Below are 20,422 nucleotides of genomic sequence, written 5' to 3'. Positions count from 1 at the left end.
ATTCCATCAATTCCTGGTGCCTTGTTCTTTGCCAATTCCTTCAAGGCACCTTGGACATCCTGTAGTATCATTGGTTCTTGATCATATGCTACCTCTTGAAATGGCTGAACATTAACTATTTCCTTTTGGTACAGTGACTCTGTGTATTCCTTCCATCTTCTCTTGATGCTTTCTGTATCATTCAATAATTTGCCCAGAGAATCTTTGAATAAGGAAAGTCAAGGGCTTGAATTTTTTCTTCAGTTCCCCCAGCTTGAGAAATGCTGAACGTGTTCTTCCTTTTTGGTTTTCTGATTCCTGATTTTTGCACATTTTGTCAGAAGAGACACTGAAACTTACTCTCCACTGTAGAGATGCTACAGCAAATGAAATAAATGAGGAGGTCCAAGAGCTAACAGAAAATTTCAAAGATCAGCTCAAGAAGATAAAGACAAATATTACAACAAAATGTGCAAAGATCTGCTATGGTAGCATCCTTTATAATCTTCTCTTAATATAAACTTTCCATGATGAAAATGAATTTTCTGTCAATTTTAAAAAGAAAGGAAAAAAACAACCTGTTGACATTGAGTTATGATTCACGGTGACCCCAGGTGTTACAGAACAGAACTTTTCCATAGGATTTTTACAAACTATAATCTTTACAAAAAGTCTTTCTTTACCAGGCCTTTCTTCCACTACATACTCATATTGCCGACGTTTAGGTAAGCTTTGCTGTTTGTCCTGGAGTCAGTTCCGACTCGTAGTGACCTCTCAGTTATCAGTCCATTGCTTATTCTACAGTGCCACACCAGGGTCTTTACATAAGTGTTGTTGTTAAGTGCCTTCGAGTCGATTCCAACCCATAGCAACCCTGTATAGGGTTTCCAAGGTGCAGCTGGTGAGCTTGAACCACCGACCTTGCAGTTCAAACGACTTTTCAGTTTGACTCATTTGCCCACAGCACCACACCAAGCGCAAACCATTTGTGCTACCAAGAGACCTTCAGAGTTAATTTAACTACAGCCTAAATTTGGAGGAGAATATTGAAAGTGCCATTGGCTGTCAAAAGAACCAACAGATCTGTGTTGGAAGAAGTGCAGCCAGAGTGCTCCTTGGAGGCCAGGATGGCCAAACTTCATCTCTCATACTTCAGACATGTTGTCAGGAGGGACCAGTCGCTGGAGAAGCACATCATGTTTGGTAGGGTGGAGAGTCAGAGAAAAAGAGGAAGACCCCCAGTGAGATGGATTGGCAAAGTGGCAGCATCAATGGGCTCAAGCGTGGCAACGATAGTGAGGTTGGCCCAGGATCGGGCAGTGTTTCGTTCTGCAGTGCATAAGGTCACTACGAGTCGGTACCAATTCTATGGCGCCTAACAATAACAATAAACAACACGCTATCCTGAATTACTTGTTTTTCCACTATGCTCAAATTATTTGGACAAAAATATGCAATTCACATAAAATATTTTCCATTTATATATTCCTTCATCAAACCTCAAGAAATAGTCAAAAAAAGAGTCCTTTCTGATAAAGCATGTATATAAAATTGAGAAAACAGCATTTTAGTTAGGCAAATGGAAAAACCTCCAATTAAAGCAAAGGAAACTATTCTCTGAAAAACTGACCCATGGGAAATCGCTGTTCATCATGCTGATTAACAATAAGTTGAAACCTTGAAGTTTCATAACTAAATCATTCCCTAGCCAGATGAGCAAACCCTAGGCAACATAATTAAGTAGGGATGAAAAATTCACATTGAACTATATGAAACTGTCATCACAAAAATCAACAATCCACATGGTTCAATCTAATACTTTAGATTATCTAGTCGAGTTCTCCCCAAGTGTGTTTCTGAGACTAATGGTTCAGCAGAATGTTAAAAAAAAAAGCTTGCTGTCAAGTTAAGCAAAATTAAAACTAGTCTCTTTACATGCTCCTAATGTGTTGTGAAATATGATTCTCCAAAAAGATTCATGATCCAAATAAAAATAATAAAGTGCACACAGATTAAGTGATTTATCAAAGTCACACAGCTAGTTAATGGCAAATATAGAAACAAAATCTATTTCTTCTAATCCCTATCCCAAAATTGATTCTACTTCCCTAAGACTTAATACCTGATTTTACAGAAAATAATTTTTCAAGGGTCCCTTTTATAGTAACATAAGGGAGTCCTTGTGTGGCACTGTGGATTAATGCACTGGACTGCAAGGTGGGTTTGTACTGCAAGGCTGACAGTTGAAGTTCACTAGCTGCTCCTCAGAAACCCTATACAGGGTCGCTATGGGTTGGGACTCAACAGAACTTAACAACAAGAAAAGCATTAGTATCTTGTTCTGACAGTAAGAGTTTACCACCACACACACACACACACACACACAAAGTAATTAGCCAAGTGTTTTCATATAAGCACAAAAGCCTCCTCAAAGTATACTTTGTTTTTATTTGATGCCGTGCAGATGATTGCATATATGCACAGATTACACATACTGATGGTACTCAAAACTCTAAATATTCTACCAGAAAAATTTTCTCTAGAAAATCAGAGATGGAACTTTTCTCATCCAAATAAATAGCTACCTGGATGGAACTAAAAGAAGGGTAAGGCTGGAATCCTAGGCTGTGAGTTTTATAGAGCAGAAACCATGTATGTTTTGCTTACTTGTATATACTTAAAGTCCGATGTTGCTGTTGTTAAGTGTCTATGAGTCAGTTCTGACTCATAGCGATCCTGTATAGGGTTTCTAAGGAGTGGCTGGTAAATTTGAACCACCAACCTTGCTTGCAGTTAGCACTCCAGTGGTTAGCCTACAGAACCACACCAGGACTCCACTCAGAGCCTAATAGAAGGTGGTGGTGGTGGTTAGGTATTCATTAATTATTTTCTAAAAGGATGAATTAATAGATCCCTGTTCTATCATTTGTCTTGACAACGAACCTAAACCCCACACATCCATCAGATTGTCATACTATGGTGGCATGCATGTTACTGTGATATTGTGTTACTGGTGTGTTAAATACCAGCAAGGTCACCCATGATGGACAGGTTTCAACAGAGCATTCAGACTAACAGACTAGGAAGAAGGACTAAGTAGTCTACTTCTTAGGGATTAGCCACTGAAAACCTTAAAACAGCATTAAACCACTGTCTGATATAGTGCTGGAAAATGAGCCAATCAGGTTAGAAAGCATTAAAAACACAACTGAGAAAGACCTCCCTCCTCAAGTAGCTTGGAAAAATAGAGGATCAGCTAAAAAGAGAAAAAGTTCAACAAGATGGACTATAACAACTGCTATAACAATGGGCTCAAACAAACAACTGTGAACCTGGCAGAGGACCTGGCAGTGTTTTGTTGTTGTGAGCAGGGTTGCTATGAGTCAGAGTGAAGTAGATGGCACCTAACAACAAAGACCAACATAAAGGTTGGCAGTTCAAATTCACCTGGTGATACTGTGGGAAAACAGCCTGGCAATCTGCTTCCACTAGGATTTGTTGTTGTTAAGTGCCATTGAACTGGTTGATTCATAGCTGACCCTGTACAGGGTTTCTAAGGCTATAAATCTCTACAGGAGCAAAAGCCTCATCTTTCTCCCACGGAGTTGCTGATAGATTCAAACTGCTGACCTTTGGGTTAGCAGCCCAATGCGTAGCCCCACTGCACTACCATGGCTACTATGGAGCAGTTCTTGTTGTTATTATTAAGTGCCGTCGAGTCGATCCCGGCCCATTGCAACCCTGTATAGGGTTTCCGAGAAGCAGCTGGTGAGCTTGTAGTACTCAGTGATACATGGACTGCTATGAGCTGAAATCAACTCAATGACAACAGGTTTGGTTTTGGTTTGTTTCTTCTAGTAATAAGTTTTAGGACCCTGATCAAATATGCTCTCTGAATCTGAGTTTCCTACTTTTCCTCAAGATCCCTCCCATCCCTTTAGAGTTTATGAATCTCATATAATCAAAAGGAGCCCAAATTGTTAAAGCATTCTGTTACTAACCATAAAGTCAGGCAGTTTAAACCCACCAGCCATTCTTTGAGAGAAAAATGTGGTAGTCTGCTCCAGTAAAGACTGTTGTTGTTGGTTCCAACCCATAGCAACGCTGTACAGGGTTTCCAAAGAGCGACTGGTGAGCTTGAACCACCAACTTTGCGGTTCAAACAGAATTTACAGTCCAGCGCATTAACCCACAGTGCCAGTAAAGATTACAGGTTTTTTTAAATCTTGTTTGGAAGTGCCGTTGAGTCGCAACTCAGAGACCCTGTAAGGTTTCCAAGGAGCAGATGGTGGGTTTGAACCACCAACCTTGTGGTTCACAATCCAATGCTTAACCTACAGCACCACACCAGGAGTCTAGAGCTACTATTAGTTGAAACACCATCAACAGTACAGCCTGGGAAACCCTAAGGGCAATTCTACTCTCTGCTATAGGGCTACTACTGTTGTTAAGTGGCTTGAAGTCAGTTCTGACTCAAAGCAAACCTGTACAGGATTTCCAAGGAGCAGTGGGTAGGTTAGGTGAAACCAAGTCAACAGCAATGGGCTTAGGTTGGTATTTTTTAATACAAATTAAATCTCAATTCTTCAGAATTTGGAAATATGTTCACAATCAAAAACTGTAATTAAAAATAGCATTTACAAAGCACTTAATCATTACTTAATACTCCCCAGAACTCTACATGATTTGATGTTGTTGTTAGATGTCGTCAAGCAGGTACCAACTCATAGTGACCTTATGCACAACAGAAAGAAACACTGTCCAGTCCTGCACCAGCCTCACAATCACTGCTACACCTGAACCCAGGGTTGCTGCCACTGTGCCAATCCATCTCATTGAGGGTCTTTCTCTTTTTCTCCGACCCTCCACTTTACCAAGCATGACATCCTTCTCCAGGAATTGGTCCCTCCTGATATGTCCAAAGTAAGAGAGACAAAGTCTGGCCATTCTGGCTTCTAAAGAACATTCTGGCTGTACTTCATCCAACACAGATTTGTTTGTTCTTTTGGAAGTCTATGGTATTTTTAATTCCCCTCCAACACCATAACTCAAATGCATCGATTCTTCTATGGTCTTCCTCATTCACTGTCCAACTTTCACATGCATATGAGGTTACTGAAAATATCATGACTTGGGTCATGATTATTACCCACATAGTACAGGTAAAGAAATTGAATCCCAGAAAAACTGACTAACTAGACCAGAGTCACAAAGTTATTAGCAGCTATGACTGGACTTAAAAACTCAAGATTTTAGGACTGAAATCTCCAAATCTTTCCATTTCCCTTGACCTAATGCTAGGGACAGGAATACAGCCAAGATAATGGCAGCATTATGTCCTGGCTTTCAACTCCTCACAGGGCTACAAGGAAGAAAAAATCCCAGAATCTTTTGTTTTTCCAGTGTTAAGATTACAACTCTTCTGTGAGGAAACATGACCTTTAATGCAACAAATTAACCATTTTGTTCCCTGGAATCCAAGGTGGTCTAAGTATCACTATTATAATAAAGGGTAACATCATCAAGGGATGAAGAAAATCTAAATCATGAACAATAATCTTTTACATCAAAAGACAGTTTTAACAAAACTATTCAATTTCTGCTACCTGATTCAGCACAATAAATATACTACTGTTGGGGGTGGACACAGTTTTTAAGTTTTAGCTCAAATATGTACTCAATGTTAAGTACAATTAAATTGAAAAGATCCTCTTATCCCGTTATTATGCTATATTTTAAACAAGAGACTCACTTTGGGAAACTTACTTTTCTAGTAGAAATGTTACATAATATCATACATCAAAACATATTATTTCAAGTGCAACTTATCTAAACTTTAGGGATGAACAAACCCAACATTGGACTCAAACCTAGTGTCAAAATAAACAAAAATTATGTACATCACACCCTTCCCCTCCAAGAAATACAATGGGGCAACCAGAAGCATCCAGGGATACTGATTTAGATTTCTCCAAGATTCTAAGTAATCAGTTGGCTATTACATTTGTTAACTCCATTCAAGTTATTTCTTAGTAAACACACACACACACACACACAAGGTCAAATACAATTGTTTTTTACAACTACAGCAAAACCCTCTCAACAGGGCATACAATAAAATACTCATAATACTTACTAAACGTTTCATGTATATATATACACTGCATTAAATTCTCTGCCATGAAATTTAAATGACCTTTTGGAATTTGTTTACATGTGGAAATAGACACTTTGGAATATGCCTACAATAAGTCATAATTATTAAGGACAAATGGATATAACATGTAAAAGTAATAATGCTACAGAAGTTACTCAAGGAAAAATTCCTCCTCAAAAAGAATAATCAGTCTCTACCATGCAAAATCGTATCGGGCTGCGAACCTCTTGGTCATCAGTTCGAAACTACCAGCTGTTCGCAGGAGAAAGATGAGGCTTTCTGCTCCCGTAAAGATTTACAGCCTTGGAAACCCTGTACGGGGTCGTTGAGTCGGAATCGACTCCACGGCACATAATAACAACAACCATGTAAAGTAAATATACACACAAATGGCCTGACATATTCACAGCACAAAAAAGCATTAGTTACAATCCTGTTCCATAACCTTCGATACGTTTTGGAGGACTTAACAAAAGTTTCACTTGTTAAATTATAACTGAAAATCTCCCTAGACTCAAAAGGTCTCATACCTGAAAAGAACTGACCACAAACACAAGTGACAATATGAACAAAACCTAAACTACAAGCCATTGCATCCATCCGTACTTTAATTCCTCTCGTAATACTCAAGAGCACTTCAACAATACTGAGTTTGAGAAGAGCTGTGGAAAATTTGTGAGACGCTCAAAAACCTCGGTGGACTGTCACAAAATAATAGTCACAGTGGCATCTGTATGCAGGCCAATTCAAAATACCACAGGACCACAATGTACGCGTTTCTCGGAACCAAGTAACTAGTAGGTGTTGTGGTGCATGTTAATTAAATGTCGTTGGGTTGGGTCAGCTCCGAGTCCTAGCGACCTGGGAGAGCAGATGTTATTTACCTTAGTGCCAAGCACTTCCCAGGGGTGATCAGCAAATGATAACTTAGATCCCGGGACAGGCCCTTCTTTCACACACGAACCACTTTCCTAGGCAGTGCCAACTGTACACTTGCATGCTGCGAAACTAAGGGCAAGCCCTGAACATCAAGGGTTAAAGGGCAACGTTGATAATTTATTATGAACTGAAGCTCAGAAGCCTCCCAATGCTAAAACGTTCAACCTATAACCCTGGAGTCACTTTCCAACTGTGCTCTCAGCCAGGATCGTTAGATCCCGCACGGAAGCCAATTATTAGTTTTAACAAGGCCTGGAAAAATAGAAAGCGGGCTAGAAAAGTTCACCTAAGAAACACGGAACGGGGGGGAGGGGGGGGTTCGAGGGAGAATGCCAACTTTGAAGCACCTTGGGCTCAAACGTTTTAAAAAGCCAAAGACGTACAAAGACCCTTTTCTCCACTGACTCCCGGCAAAGAGAGACACACACTCAGTCATTCTAAAAGATCCGGGGAAATGGGGCTACAGGGGTTCCCCAAGACCAACAGCCTGGCCTGAAGCTAAGATTTGACCTGATAAGATCCGGAAACCTAAGCAAGGGTCTGCATTGTGGTCAGGCGGTGCGCACGGCCCCTTTCTCTCTCCCTACGACCAGGCCTCTCCTAGCTCCTCTTCTCCTTTTCCTCCCTTCTCCATCCCACACACAAAACAAGGCCACCTCCCCCCAGAACCCAGCAACTTTCCCGTGCCCCTACTCTTCCCACCTCTCAGGAGCACACAGAAACTGCAGGCCAGGAGGCTCCTCAGGACGGCCCCCATCTTCCTTTCTCGCGTTCTCTTCTCTCACCGGCGAGGGGCGGCCAGAAGAGGGGGAGGCGACGAGCCGGGGCGGCCGCCGCAGCAGCAGATCTGCACGTTCATGCTTCCCAGCTTTCCAAAGAGAGAAGAAAGGGGCACGTCAAGGCTCCGCGCACGCCGCCGCCGCCCTCCCTACCGCGCCGCTCTGCCGCGAGCTCGCGCGACACCAGCGTCTGCTTCCATCCCGCCGCCTCCTCCCCCGGCGCCCGGCTTTCCCCGCGCAGCTCCTCATTCAGCCTCTTCCTTTCGCTCAGCGGCGCAGGGATACTGTCGGTCCCGCCTCCACGTATATCCGCGGTAGTCTCCTTACGCGCGGACGAGCTATCTCCCGTGCAGTCATGCAAAGTGGTGGGGTTGCGCACACGGGCTCTACTTGGAGACCCCGGAAGATTTGCAAGACTAGCAGGGACGGATTTACACAACCGTTCCGAAGGGAGAAGACTGCTCCTCAGCGCATTCCAATGGGATTCTTTTCTTCACCCGGTCCTTCGTCCCTCCCTGCGGAGGGCGTGAAACGACGTCGCACAACATTGGAGCCGGCGTGGTTGGGACTACTTTCTGCGGCTCGGCTGGGCCGCCGCCTGCCCGGCTCTTTGTGCGGCTATCGCCGGCCGATCCTGGTGAAGCTTCGCTGTTACACCAGCCGTCCCTTAGGATGGGGGACAAGGGGACCGGAGATTAAGGAACCGCACATCTGTGCTCCGGGAGCCACAGAGAATCCCTTCACGCGGGCATGAGCTCACTCTTCGAGGTGGGAAATCAGTTTAAGCATCTCCCCACCCTGGAGAAAATAAAAACTGAAATGCTTGTTAAACCAGATCCAAACATGGATCTGTCTGAAGGATGTTTAAACGACAACTCTAAAAGATATATACACACACACATATATATATATATATATATGGTTTTTTTGTTGTTGTTAGTCGTCTCATGACTTCCTAAAAAACGCTGTCGGCACGAGACGGACAAAAACTAAAAATTTCTAAACTGAGAAAATTCCAATTTTAATGCATCAGCACCTAAGACAGAGCAAAGGGACAATTCGACAGGACACTACTTAAGGTTTTACAAGTTGCATTTAATATGAATGTGTGCCATGCTTGATGATCAGTTCTCCGCTTAGAGAGGAAAGGATTCCTCTGACTCGTAGACACTGGGTTTTTGCTACAGCTGGGCGTTCAGTAGTAATGGCCCAGACATCCCTGAAATCACGTGGCAGACTCTGTCTTGGCAGAGGCCAGCAAAAACTTAACCATAATGAAGCCATCAGGTGCATCAGCCTGGCTGTCATACGCCCTTACCTCAGGGCAGGTGGACAGGAGAAATAGACCTACTCCACAGGAGTCCTGTTGTGGCACTCTAGGGTATGTACTTGACTACTAACCACAAGGTGGGCAGTTCAAACCCACCAGCCACTCCACGGAAGCCCTATACAGGGTAGCTATGAATCAGAACTGACTCACCTACACTTAACAACAATGTTGCTAATATCTCAGTGACGCTGGAGTTCACTGAGTGCTTGCACACACATTATCTGATTTGACGTTCAGAACTAACCCTGGGGAAGGGCAAGTTTTGTTGCTATTATCCTCATTGCACTGCGGAGGAAAATGAGATTCAATAACTTATGCAAGGACACTCAAATAGTAAATGAACCTAAACAGTGCAACCCAGATCTTCTAACTTTAGACACTCTGATCTTTCCAAGCAGTGCATTTCTGTAAGCAGATTTTGTTGTTAAGTCCCGTTGAGTCGGTTCTGTCTCATAGGCTTCCCAGGAGCAACTAGTGGGTTTGAACTGCCGACCTTGTGCTTCACAGTCCAGTGCTGAGCCACAGCAGCACACCAGAAGTCCATAGAAGCACAGAGACAACCAAGTCACTTTGTCCTAAATTCACTTGAGAAAGAATAGCTGCCACTGACTTGATTAATTTCTTCCAAGAACCATGCTAGGGCTCTCGTGGTTTTGTATTCTGACCACCTCAAAACAGACAAGTGAGAGACAGATTCTTTCAGCAATAGCCTGGAGACAAATTATGAAGCTAGTGAGGCTGGAGGAACACCATTATGTAATGGAAAAAGCATGAGCTTTGGAATTAGATGTAGTTTAGGATCCAAACACCACCAGTTACTAGATATGCCACCTCTTGCAAGAATTTTAAGCATGACTACTTTAGTTTTCTCATCTGTAAAATGGAGATAATACTGCTCTCAGGTTAATTGTTGTTAAGTGAGTTCCAATTCAGAGTAACCTTATGTACAACAGAACTAAACACTGCCCTGGCCACCCTTGCTGTTGATACTATGATTGAGCCCATTGCTGTATCACTGTGTCAGTCTCATTAAGGGTCTTCCTCATTTCCACTGTCTGGTCCTAGGAACTCTTCCTCCTCAAAATATGTCTAAAGACATGAGACAAAGTTTTACCACCCTGGATTGTAAGGAGCTTTCTGGCTATACTTCTTCCAAAACAGATTTGTTTGTTCTTCTGGAAGTCCATGATATATTCAATACACTTCATCAACACCATAATTCAAAGGCATCAGTTTTCTTCAGTCTTTCTTACTGTCCAGCTTTCACATGCATATAAGGCTATTGAAAATACCATGGCTTGAGATGAAGTGCACATTAGTACTCAAAGTGACATCTTTATTTTTTAATACTTTAAAAGGATCTTTTACAACAGATTTGTCCACTGCAATATGTCGCTGGATTTTTTTGTCTGTTGCTTCCATGATCATTGATTGTGAATCCAAGTAAAATGAAATCTTTAGCAGCTCCAAAGTTTCTTTGTTTATCAAGATATTGATTATTGATCTGTGTGGATTTTTTGTTTTCTTTAGGTTTAAGTATAACCCATACTAAAGTCTGTTGCCTTGGATTTTCATCAGTAAGTGCTTGAAGTCCTCTTCCCTTTCACTAAGGTTGAATCATCTGCATATGAGAGCTGTTAATGAGACTTCCTCCAATCCTGATGACTCATTCTTCATGTAGTCCAATTTCTCAAATTATTTGCTCAGCAAACGGATTGAAAAAGTATGGTAAAAGGATATAGCTGATGCACACAGGTTTATGGTGTGGATTAAGCTGAATAATATATGTAGTGTACAAACTGCTCAATGATGGTGGTGGTTGTGTGCCATGGAGTCAGTTCCGACTCATAGCAACCCTGTATAGGGTTTCCTATGCTGTAAAAATTTATGGGTACAAAAAGCCTCATCGTTCTCTCACAGAGCTACTGAAACCGCTCAATAGGTAATCCCAAAAAATGATCACTTCCTTTATTTCTCATCTCCTTCAATGTGAATGGTGTCAAAATAACTTCTAATTCTTAGTAAATAATGGATGAGAATGAAAAAAGTACATGCCTAAAATGTTTATCAGATCATTTTTGTTGTTGTTGGTTTTAACTTTTTATTGGGAGTTGGGTAAAGTTTTAACAGAGCAAATCAATTTTCCATTCAACAATTTGTACACATTTTGTTTCATGTCATTGATTACAATCCCTACAATGTAACATCACTTATCCCACTCCCTGCCTGTATTTCCTGTTTCCTTTCTTTCTTCTTTCTTAACCCTTCTGACCTTTGTCCTTGGGTAAATGCTGCCATTTTTATCTCAAATGATTGATTATTTTTAAAGACTGCATAATCGCTAGTGTTACTGTTCCCTGGAGCCTGGTGTGGCACCGTAGGATAAATGCTGGACCAAAACTTCAGTTTGAACCACAATGTCAGCAGCTCAAACTCACAGACTCCTCAGAAACCCTATATAGGGTTGTTATGGGTTGGAAGCGACTCAACAGCAACAGAGATCTATCTATTGTTTGACTGAAAATTGATTCATGGAGATAGTTAAATCATTCCTCCAGTCTATCTGACCAGTAAACCTGGTTTCTTTGTTTATTATTTTTTTTATATAATTTTGAGTTTTGTTTCACATTTTTATCCAGCTCAATATAGGACCTTCTATTGTGATCCTTTCCAGGGTCATCAGCAGTGGTAGTCAGGCTGTTCTAGTTCTTCTGGTCTTAGGGACACAGAGACTGTTGTTCACATGGTCCGTTAGTCCACTGGCAAAATATTTCCACGTGTCTTTCGTTTGCTTTACTCTTCTTTACTCCAGATGGGAGAGACTAATAGTTGTACCTTAAATGGCTACTCACCACCTGTTTGTTGTTGTTGTTAAGTGCCATCTAGTCAGTACGGACTCATAGCGACCCTATGTACAACAGAACAAAACACTTCCCGGTCCTGGGCCAACCTCACAATTGTTGCCACACTTGAGCCCGTCGAGGCTACCACTTGGCCAATCCAGCACACTGGGGGTCTTCCTCATTTTCTCTGACCCTCCACCTTACCAAACATGATATCCTTCTCCAGCAAGTGGTCCCTCCTGACAATATGTCTGAAGTATGAAGTCTGGCCATCCTGGCCTCCAAGGAGCACTCTGGCTGTACTTCTTCCAACACAGATCTGTTGGTTGTTTTGGCAGCCCATGGCACTTTCAATATTCTCCTCCAACACCGTAACTCAAAAGCATCAATTCTTCTACGGTCTTCCTTACTCACTGCCCAGCTTTCACATGCATATGAGGTTATTGAAAATACCATGGCTTGGGTCAGACGCACCTTAGTTCTCAAGCTGACATCTTTTCTCTTCAACACTTTAAAAAGGTCTTGTGCAGCAGATTTGCCTAATGCAATACGTCCTTGATTTCTTGACTGCTGCTTCCATGGAGTGTTGATAGTGGATCCAAGAAGAATAAAGTCATTGACAACTTCAATCTTTTCTTGTTTGATAAGAATGTTGTGTATTAGTCCAGTGGTGAGGATTTTTGTTTTCTTTACATTGATATGCAATCCATACCGAAAGCTGTGCTCTTTAATCTTCATCAGTAAGTATTTGAAATCCTCTTCACTTTCAGCAATCAAGATTGTATCATCTGCATATTGCAGGTTGTTAATGAGTCTTTTCCTCCAATCCTGATGCCATATTTTTTTTTCATATAACCCAGCTTCTTGGCTTATTTGCTCAGCATACAGGTTGAATAAGTATGGTGAAAGAATACAACCTTGTTGCACACCTTTCTTAATTTTAAACCATTCAGTGTTCCCATGTTCTGTTCGAACAACTGCCTCTTGGTCCATGTACAGATTCCTCATGAGCACAATTAAGTGTTCCGGAATACTCATACTTCGCAATGTTGTCCATAGCTTGTCATGATTCACATAATTGAAAAGCTTTGCATAATCAATAAAGCACAGGCAAACATCTTTCTGGTATTCTCTGCTTTCAACCAAGATCCATTGGACATCAGCAATGATATCCCTCATTCCATGGCCTCTTCTGAATCTGGCTTGAACCCCTGGAAGTTCTCTGTCACTGTATGCTTGTAGCCATTTCTGTATTACCTTTAGTAAAACTTTACTCGCATAGGATATCAAAGATATTGTCAGATGATTTCCGCATTCCATTGGTTCACCTCTCATTGTAATGGGCACAAATACTAATGTTTTCCAATCATTCAGCCAGATAGTTGTCTTCCAGATTTCTTGGCATAGATGAGTGAATGCCTCCAGTACAGGCTCACTTTCTTGAAAGATTTCAACAGTTAAGATCCCAATGATTACTAATCAGAGTAGGTTGTAGAACACTGTCTTGTGGACTGTATGTTACGTCATTTGACTTTGATGTCTCCTGAGACCATGGTCCTGAACCCTTATACCTCTTGATTCATTCCTTCAAAGTATTTGGTAATATCTAAGAACTTTCATAACTTTGTCCCTGTTGCTACACCACATTCATGCATATATTTGCAGCATAGGTAGATAAACATGTAGAAATATCTATTGCAAACTTTGTAGCTAAATAAAAAATTAGCTGAAAAAATAATATCTCCCATAAGTACTGTGCTCCTTAAAAAAAAATCTGTATTATAGCAAACAATCAACTATTACTTTAAAACAAAGACGAGAATGTAAATAAGTAGGGAAATTAGATTAATAGAAAAAGAACAACCAGAACAAATATAATGAGGATGTTCATAGTTTTCTAATAGAAACATAAACTGCTGTATAAATTTTTACCAGAAACATGATAAAATAAATGAGAAGAAAAAAATAAGAAGCCTACAAAAATGGCAGTTTTGTATACAGCATAGTTCAACCTAATATAAAGAATCTGAATACCCTTCAGTTTGGGAATAATTGAATAAGCAGTGGTATATTCTTATTATGGTATATTATGCAGTTGTTATAAATAGTTTGATTTATATGTATTGACTCAGAGTCCTATTGTGGTGCTGTAGGAAAAGCACTGGACTGCTAACCACAAAGTCAGCGGTTCAAACCCACCAACTGCTCCTTGGAAACCCTAAACAGGGTCACTATGAGTTGGAACCAACTTGATGTCACTTAACAACAGCAACATCATGAAAGAAAAATACCAAGACATAATCAAACTTTTCAAAACCAAAGACAAGGAAAGAATCCTGAGAGTAGCTCAGGAAAAACGAAACGTTGCCTGAAAGGAAAACTAATAAGACTAAGCTCTGATTTCTCAGCAGAAATTATGCCAGGAAAAAGATGATGAGATGGTATACATAAAACCGACAGTAAAACAACTGCCAACCAAGAATTATATACACTGCAAATTTTTGCATCAAATATAATGGCAAAATTAGGACATTTTCATATAAATAAAAAACCAAACCCATGTTACAAAGCATAAGAGAGTTCTTTGGACAGAGAACCAGCAACAGACACCAAATTGACACTAACATATATGACAATATCACCTAGGTTCAACCCAGATATATAAGTATAACTGTATAGTGCCATCAAGTAGGTTCCAACCCATTGCAACCCTATATAGAGTTTCTGAGGAGCAGCTGGTGAGCTTGAACCACTGACCTTGCCATTCAAACCTACTTAGGTGTCATCAGATAGGTTCTGACACATAGCCACCCTCTGCACAACAGAATGTAACATCTTATTGTTATACATGAGTCCATTGCTCCTGTCATTCTGATGGTTCATCTAGTTGGTAGCCTTCTGTTTTGTTGATCCTCCACTTTCCAAGCATTATGTCTTTCTCCAGGGACTGGTTCCTCCTGATAGCATATCTGAAGTATGAAAGACAAAGTCTTATTATTCTGGCTTCTAAGAAGCATTCTGGCTATACTTCTTCCAACACAAATTAGTTCTTTTGGCAGTCCGTGGTACTTTTAATATTCTCCTCCAACACCATAACTCAAATGCATCAATTTTTCTACAATCTTCCTTATTCATTGTCCAACTTTCACATGCATATGAAGCACTTGAAAATACTATGACTTGGGTCAAGAGCATCTTAGTCCTAAAATCATGCTGCTTCCATGAGTGTTGACTATATATCCAGACAAAATGAAGTCTTCAACAACTTCAATCTTTTCTCTATTTTTTATGATATTACTTATTGGTCCGGTTGTGAACATTTTTGTTTTCTTTACATTGAGATGATCTTCATAAGTGTTTAAACTACTCTTTGCTTTCAGCAACCAAAGTTTCATCATCTGAATATCAAAGGTTGTTAATGAGACTTCCTCCAATCCCGATGCCACACTCTTCTTCATATAATCTCAGATTATTTGCTCACCATACAGATTTTATAAGTATGGTGAAAGGAAACAACCCTGACATTTCCTGATTTCAAACCATTCAGTATTCCCTTGTTCTGTTAAAATAACTGCCTCTTGGTCTGTGTACAGGTTCCTCATGAGCCCAATTAAGTGTTTAGGAATACTCGTTCTCCGCAATGTTGTCTATAGTTTGTCATGACCTACACAATTGAAAGCGTTTGTATACTTAATAAAGCACAAGTAGACATCTTTCTGGTATTCTCTGCTTTCAGCCCAGATCCATCTGACATCAGCAAATAGTATTGCTCATTCTACATACTCTTCGGAATCTGACTTGAATTTCTATAAATTCCTAGTCGCTATACTATTGTAATCATTTTTTAAATTATCTTCAGCAAAGCTTTGCTTGCATGTAATATTAATGATATTATTCAATTATTTCCACATGCCATTAGGTCACCTTTCTTTGGGAAAGGCACAAATATGGATCTCTTCCAACTGGTTGGCCAGGTAGCTGTCATCCGAATTTCTTGGCATAGACGAGTGAGTGCCTCCAGTGCTACATTAGTTTGTTGGAGGATTTCAATTTGTATCCCATCCATTCCTGGAGCCTTGTTTTTCACCAGTGCCTTCAGTGCAGTTTGGACTTCTTCCTTCAGTACCATTGGTTCTTAATCATATGTTACTTCTTGAAATGGTTGAACATTGACCATTTATTTTTGGTACCATGATTCTGTGTAAACCCTTCCATCTTCTTTTTTAAATGTTTTATTGTGAGTTTTGTGATAGTTTACATGGGAGAACATTCGTTTTACATTCATTCTTTCGTATATCGTTTCATTGCCATGGTTACAATCCCCTCCATGCATCATCAATCAACCAAAGGGTATACTCTACAAGCCTGCCCCCCGCACCCCGCCCCCGGTCTTCAGCACACAGTCTCTCTCCCTCTCTGGATCTAAAGTCCCCAGCTGCTCCATCTCTCCACGTCAACATCTCTGCCTGATACTTGGAGGAGTTTAAAGAGACTTATTGGATTCTAAGATTCTGGGAAAAAGATAACTTTTCTTTCTCTTTTCTTAAAGAGTATTTTTACCCATTGAATCCTTCAATATTGAAAGTCAAGACTTGACTTTTTCTTCAGTTCTTGCAGCTTGGGAAATGCTGAAACTATTCTCCCCTTTTGGTTTTTTAATTCCAGGTATTTGCGTATTTCATTGTGAAACTTGACTTTGTCTTCTCAAGCTGCCCTTCGAAATTTTCTGCTCATCTCTTTTACTTCCTCATTTCTTCCATTTGCTTTAGCATCTCTATCCTGGAATGTAAGTTTCAAAGTCTCTTCTGACATCCATTTTGTTCTTTTCTTTCTTTCCTTTCTTTTCAATGACCTTTTGCCTTCTTCCTGTATAATGTTCTTGATGTCATTCCTCAAATCTTCTGGTCTTCAGTAATTGGTGCCTAATGTTTCAAATCTATTCCTTATTTTGTGTGTGTGAATTGAATGAAGGTTTTCAGACAAGATCATCAGCTCCACATTTTTCAAATCTATTCTTAATTCAGGTGGAATATTTTCAAGGTCATATTTCAGCTCTTGTAGACTTGCTTTTTCTTCTGCCTTACATTCCATAGACAGAGGGTCTTAGGACCATCAAGGAAGAAGAGCATGAGCAGAATGTGGGACTTTATCCAGAGAAGCAGTGACACCAGAAATGGAGGCAGAGATGGGGACATGGAGAGAGGGAGCAGCTCGTTATCTATGTAAATAGTGATATTGGTCTTCTCAATAATAAAACGGCTGCTGATTGGTACAAATAAAAAAATAATAATTGTGGTTGTTGTTGTTGTTGTTGTTGTTAGGTGCCATCGAGTCGGTACTGAACCATAGCAACCTTATGCACAGCAGAACAAAACACTGCCCGATGCTGGGCCAATCTCACTACTGTTGCCATGCTTGAGTCCATCAATGCTGCCACTTGGCCAATCCATCTCGTTGGAGGTCTTCCTCTTTTTCTCTGACTCTCCACCTTACCAAACATGATATCCTTCTCCAGTGACTGGTCCCTCCTGACAATATGTCCAAAGTATGAGAGATGAAGTTTGGCCAAGTGTGGTTGGCTCACATGAAATTGTTAAGAGTGGACCTAGGGGGTTTCTCAAAATGGGAGTCCAAAAGAACTCCACCAAATCCATTGCCATAGAGTTCATTCTGATTCATAGCATCGCTATGAATAAGAAAGACTGCAGAAGAATTGATGCATTTGAATTGTGGTATTGAAGAAGATGTTTGAAAGAATCCAAGATTGTCAGGAGAACAGAGAAGTCTGTCTTGGAAGAAGTACAACCAGAATACTCCTTAGAAGTCAAAATGCTGAGACCTTGTCTCCTATTTTTTGGATATTAGGAGGAATCACTTTATATCATTCTTGGTAAAGTGGAGGGTCAACAGAAAAGAGGAAGACCCTCAGTGAGACGAATTGACACAGTGGCAGCAACAATGTGCTGAAACATAACAACCATCATGCATGAGGATGGTGCAGGACCAGGCAGTCTTTAGTTCTGTTGTGTATAGATTAGCCATGAGTCGCAACCAACTCGACAGCACCTTATAACAACATAATGATACTGCAGGACAGAGTATAATTGTCCCATATGGTTTATGAAAGTGGACTTCCACATCTTCTCTCACAGAGCATCTGGTGGGTTCAAACCACCATTCTACTTCCATATAGCAGCTGAGCTCTTAACCACTGTACCACTGAGGTTCCTCTTAAAGGAAGTAGGGAGAGACCATACTACTTCAGATACTTTCCCATTATTTGAATTGCTGTGAGGATGTATATTTGTTTTTTTTATTAATAAATTACTGGGGTTTTTTTTTAAATCACTAATAAAAGATTCAAGTGAACAAAATAATGTCATTGGTGACTTAATCCAGAGCACTTTCAGCAGAACCAAAACAAGAGTGCAGTGAATTGAGTAATGAATGGGAAATAGGGGAAAGGACAGAGGTTTTTCCAGTTATGTTGTTAAAAGAAGGAGAGCAATTTGAGTGACTAGAAAGGAATTGACAGTAGAGGAATTTGAGGTTGGATTTGGTAAGGGTTATTTGGTTTTAAATTTGAGAGAAATATGATCATATTTATAATCTGAAGGGACTGATCCATTAAAGAGGAAAGAGAAGTACATTAGAAAGTTCACATGGAATCTGGAGCACAAAAAGATGGATTAGCCTTGGGCAGGAGGAGGATTGCCACTTCCAGAGAAGAAAAGGATGGGTTTAACCATTAAGAGGAGTCCAATACTGCAATGGGAGTCCAGTACTGCAATGGTTAAGTGCTCCACTGCCAACCCAAAGGTCAACCTTCGAACCCATCAGCTGCTCCACCAGAGAAAAGACCTAGTGATCTTCTCCCATAAAAATTACAGGCTAGGGGAAATTCTTGTCTGTCACATGGGGTCACTATGAGTCAGAATTGATTTAGCAGCACAAAATATAGTCCTCACAAGATGCTTAAACTTCAACTCTCACATCCTGATTTTAACAGGCTTGTTCCAAAGGCCCTGGGAAGATCCTGGCAATGACTTAAAGTAGGGTCAGATGTTTTTATAAAAATATCTAAAGTAAGGTAGCTTCACATTGATTTTCTTTAAAAAAAAAAAAAAAAAAAAAAGCCTCTTCCACAATTTTGTAAGCTTCAGGCGCCACAAAGCCATAAGCATGGCCCTGGCAGCTATAAATAGATTTGGGGGGTGGAGAGAGAAAGGGTGGAGGGGGTAAAGACAAGAATTTAAAGGCATTTACATTTGATTGCCTTTGTTTTTCTAATAAATGAAAAGCAAAATTAAACTTGGGAGTGCAGAAGCAATATGATGAAGGCTTCAGGGCAGTGGTGAAACCATGAAAGAGCTGCTGATGGGAATGGAATAGGGAGCTAGCAGAGGACGGATTACAGGATTCCCTATACAGGGTTGCTATGAGTCAGAACAGACTCGACGACACTTAACAACAATACCAGAGAGAATGTAGCTGTAACTTGTTAGCCATAAATTCGGTGGCTATCATGAAGAGTGGGGAGTCCTGGTGGCATGGTAGTTAAAGGACTCAGCTGCTAATCAAACCATTGAGTGAACCCACCCATCACACCATAGGAGAAAGATGTGGCAGGCAGCTACCATAAAGACTTCAGCCTAGGAAACCTCTGGGGCATTTCCCCTCTGTCCTATGGAGTCACTATGAGTCAGGATTGACTATCTTGAAGAGTGGCATTCTTGTCCCTATCTGTTCATACTCAGTTGAAAATAATACTTGTTCCTAACTACAGCATGAAAGCATTGCACAAGACGCCTAAAAGAAATTCATTATAACTTGAAAAGAAAAACACTTTGTTTCTAATAGCATTTTCTTCTTAGTTTCCACATCAGCTACATAAATGGCCAGTATCATCTGAATAAATTAACACATGAACAATAAATTCAAAATATGGCATATTAAAGTGTTTATGTTAGCCTAAGCAGAATAAAAAAGATATCTACAAGAGAGGATGCCTGCAATAGGGAATGAAAGCCGGAGCAGGGAGAAGAGGATGCCAATGCAGGGGAAGGGATGATGGTGGAGTTAGAAGCTTTACTACATTGTTGGTGTTGCTGTTAAGTGCCGTCAAGTCGATTCCGACCCACAGCGACCCTATATAGTGTTTCTGAGGAGTGGCTGGTGAACTTGAACTGCCGACCTTGCAGTTCAAACCAGCTTTGCAGTCCAGCACATTAATTGAATAGTAAATATACTAAAGATAATTGCTGAAAAAGGGAAACAGAAAAAATGTTGTTGTTGTTGTTGTTGTTAGGTGCCATCGAGTCGGTGCCAACTCATAGTAACCTTATGCACAGCAGAACAAAACACTTCCCCATCCTGGGCCAACCTTAATATCATT

The 20,422-nt window shown here is 40.6% G+C and overlaps 1 protein-coding gene and 1 pseudogene across 2 annotated transcripts in view; one reads left to right on the top strand and one right to left on the bottom strand.

The window, feature by feature from the left end:
* LRP6 (low density lipoprotein receptor-related protein 6) overlaps positions 1-7,970 on the bottom strand; it is a 204,700-nt gene extending 196,730 nt beyond the window's left edge. Inside the window, exon 1 of one of the 2 annotated variants that reach the window (XM_006866055.1) lies at positions 7,778-7,970. In XM_006866055.1, the coding sequence (XP_006866117.1) occupies positions 7,778-7,832 (55 nt within the window). In that variant the 5' untranslated portion in view covers positions 7,833-7,970. The remainder of the gene's footprint in view (positions 1-7,777) is intronic. The other variant, XM_006866056.1, reaches the window with a different exon arrangement.
* Positions 7,971-8,604: 634 nt separating this feature from the next.
* The window catches only part of LOC102824473, a 43,861-nt pseudogene continuing 32,043 nt past the window's right edge, over positions 8,605-20,422 (top strand).

The sequence above is a fragment of the Chrysochloris asiatica genome, unplaced genomic scaffold (genome assembly GCF_000296735.1).
Source record: "Chrysochloris asiatica unplaced genomic scaffold, ChrAsi1.0 scaffold00086, whole genome shotgun sequence".
In the NCBI taxonomy this organism is placed as follows: Eukaryota; Metazoa; Chordata; class Mammalia; order Afrosoricida; family Chrysochloridae; genus Chrysochloris; species Chrysochloris asiatica.
The sequence above is the reverse complement of the archived record's forward strand: the minus strand, read 5'-3'. Positions and strand labels throughout refer to the sequence as shown.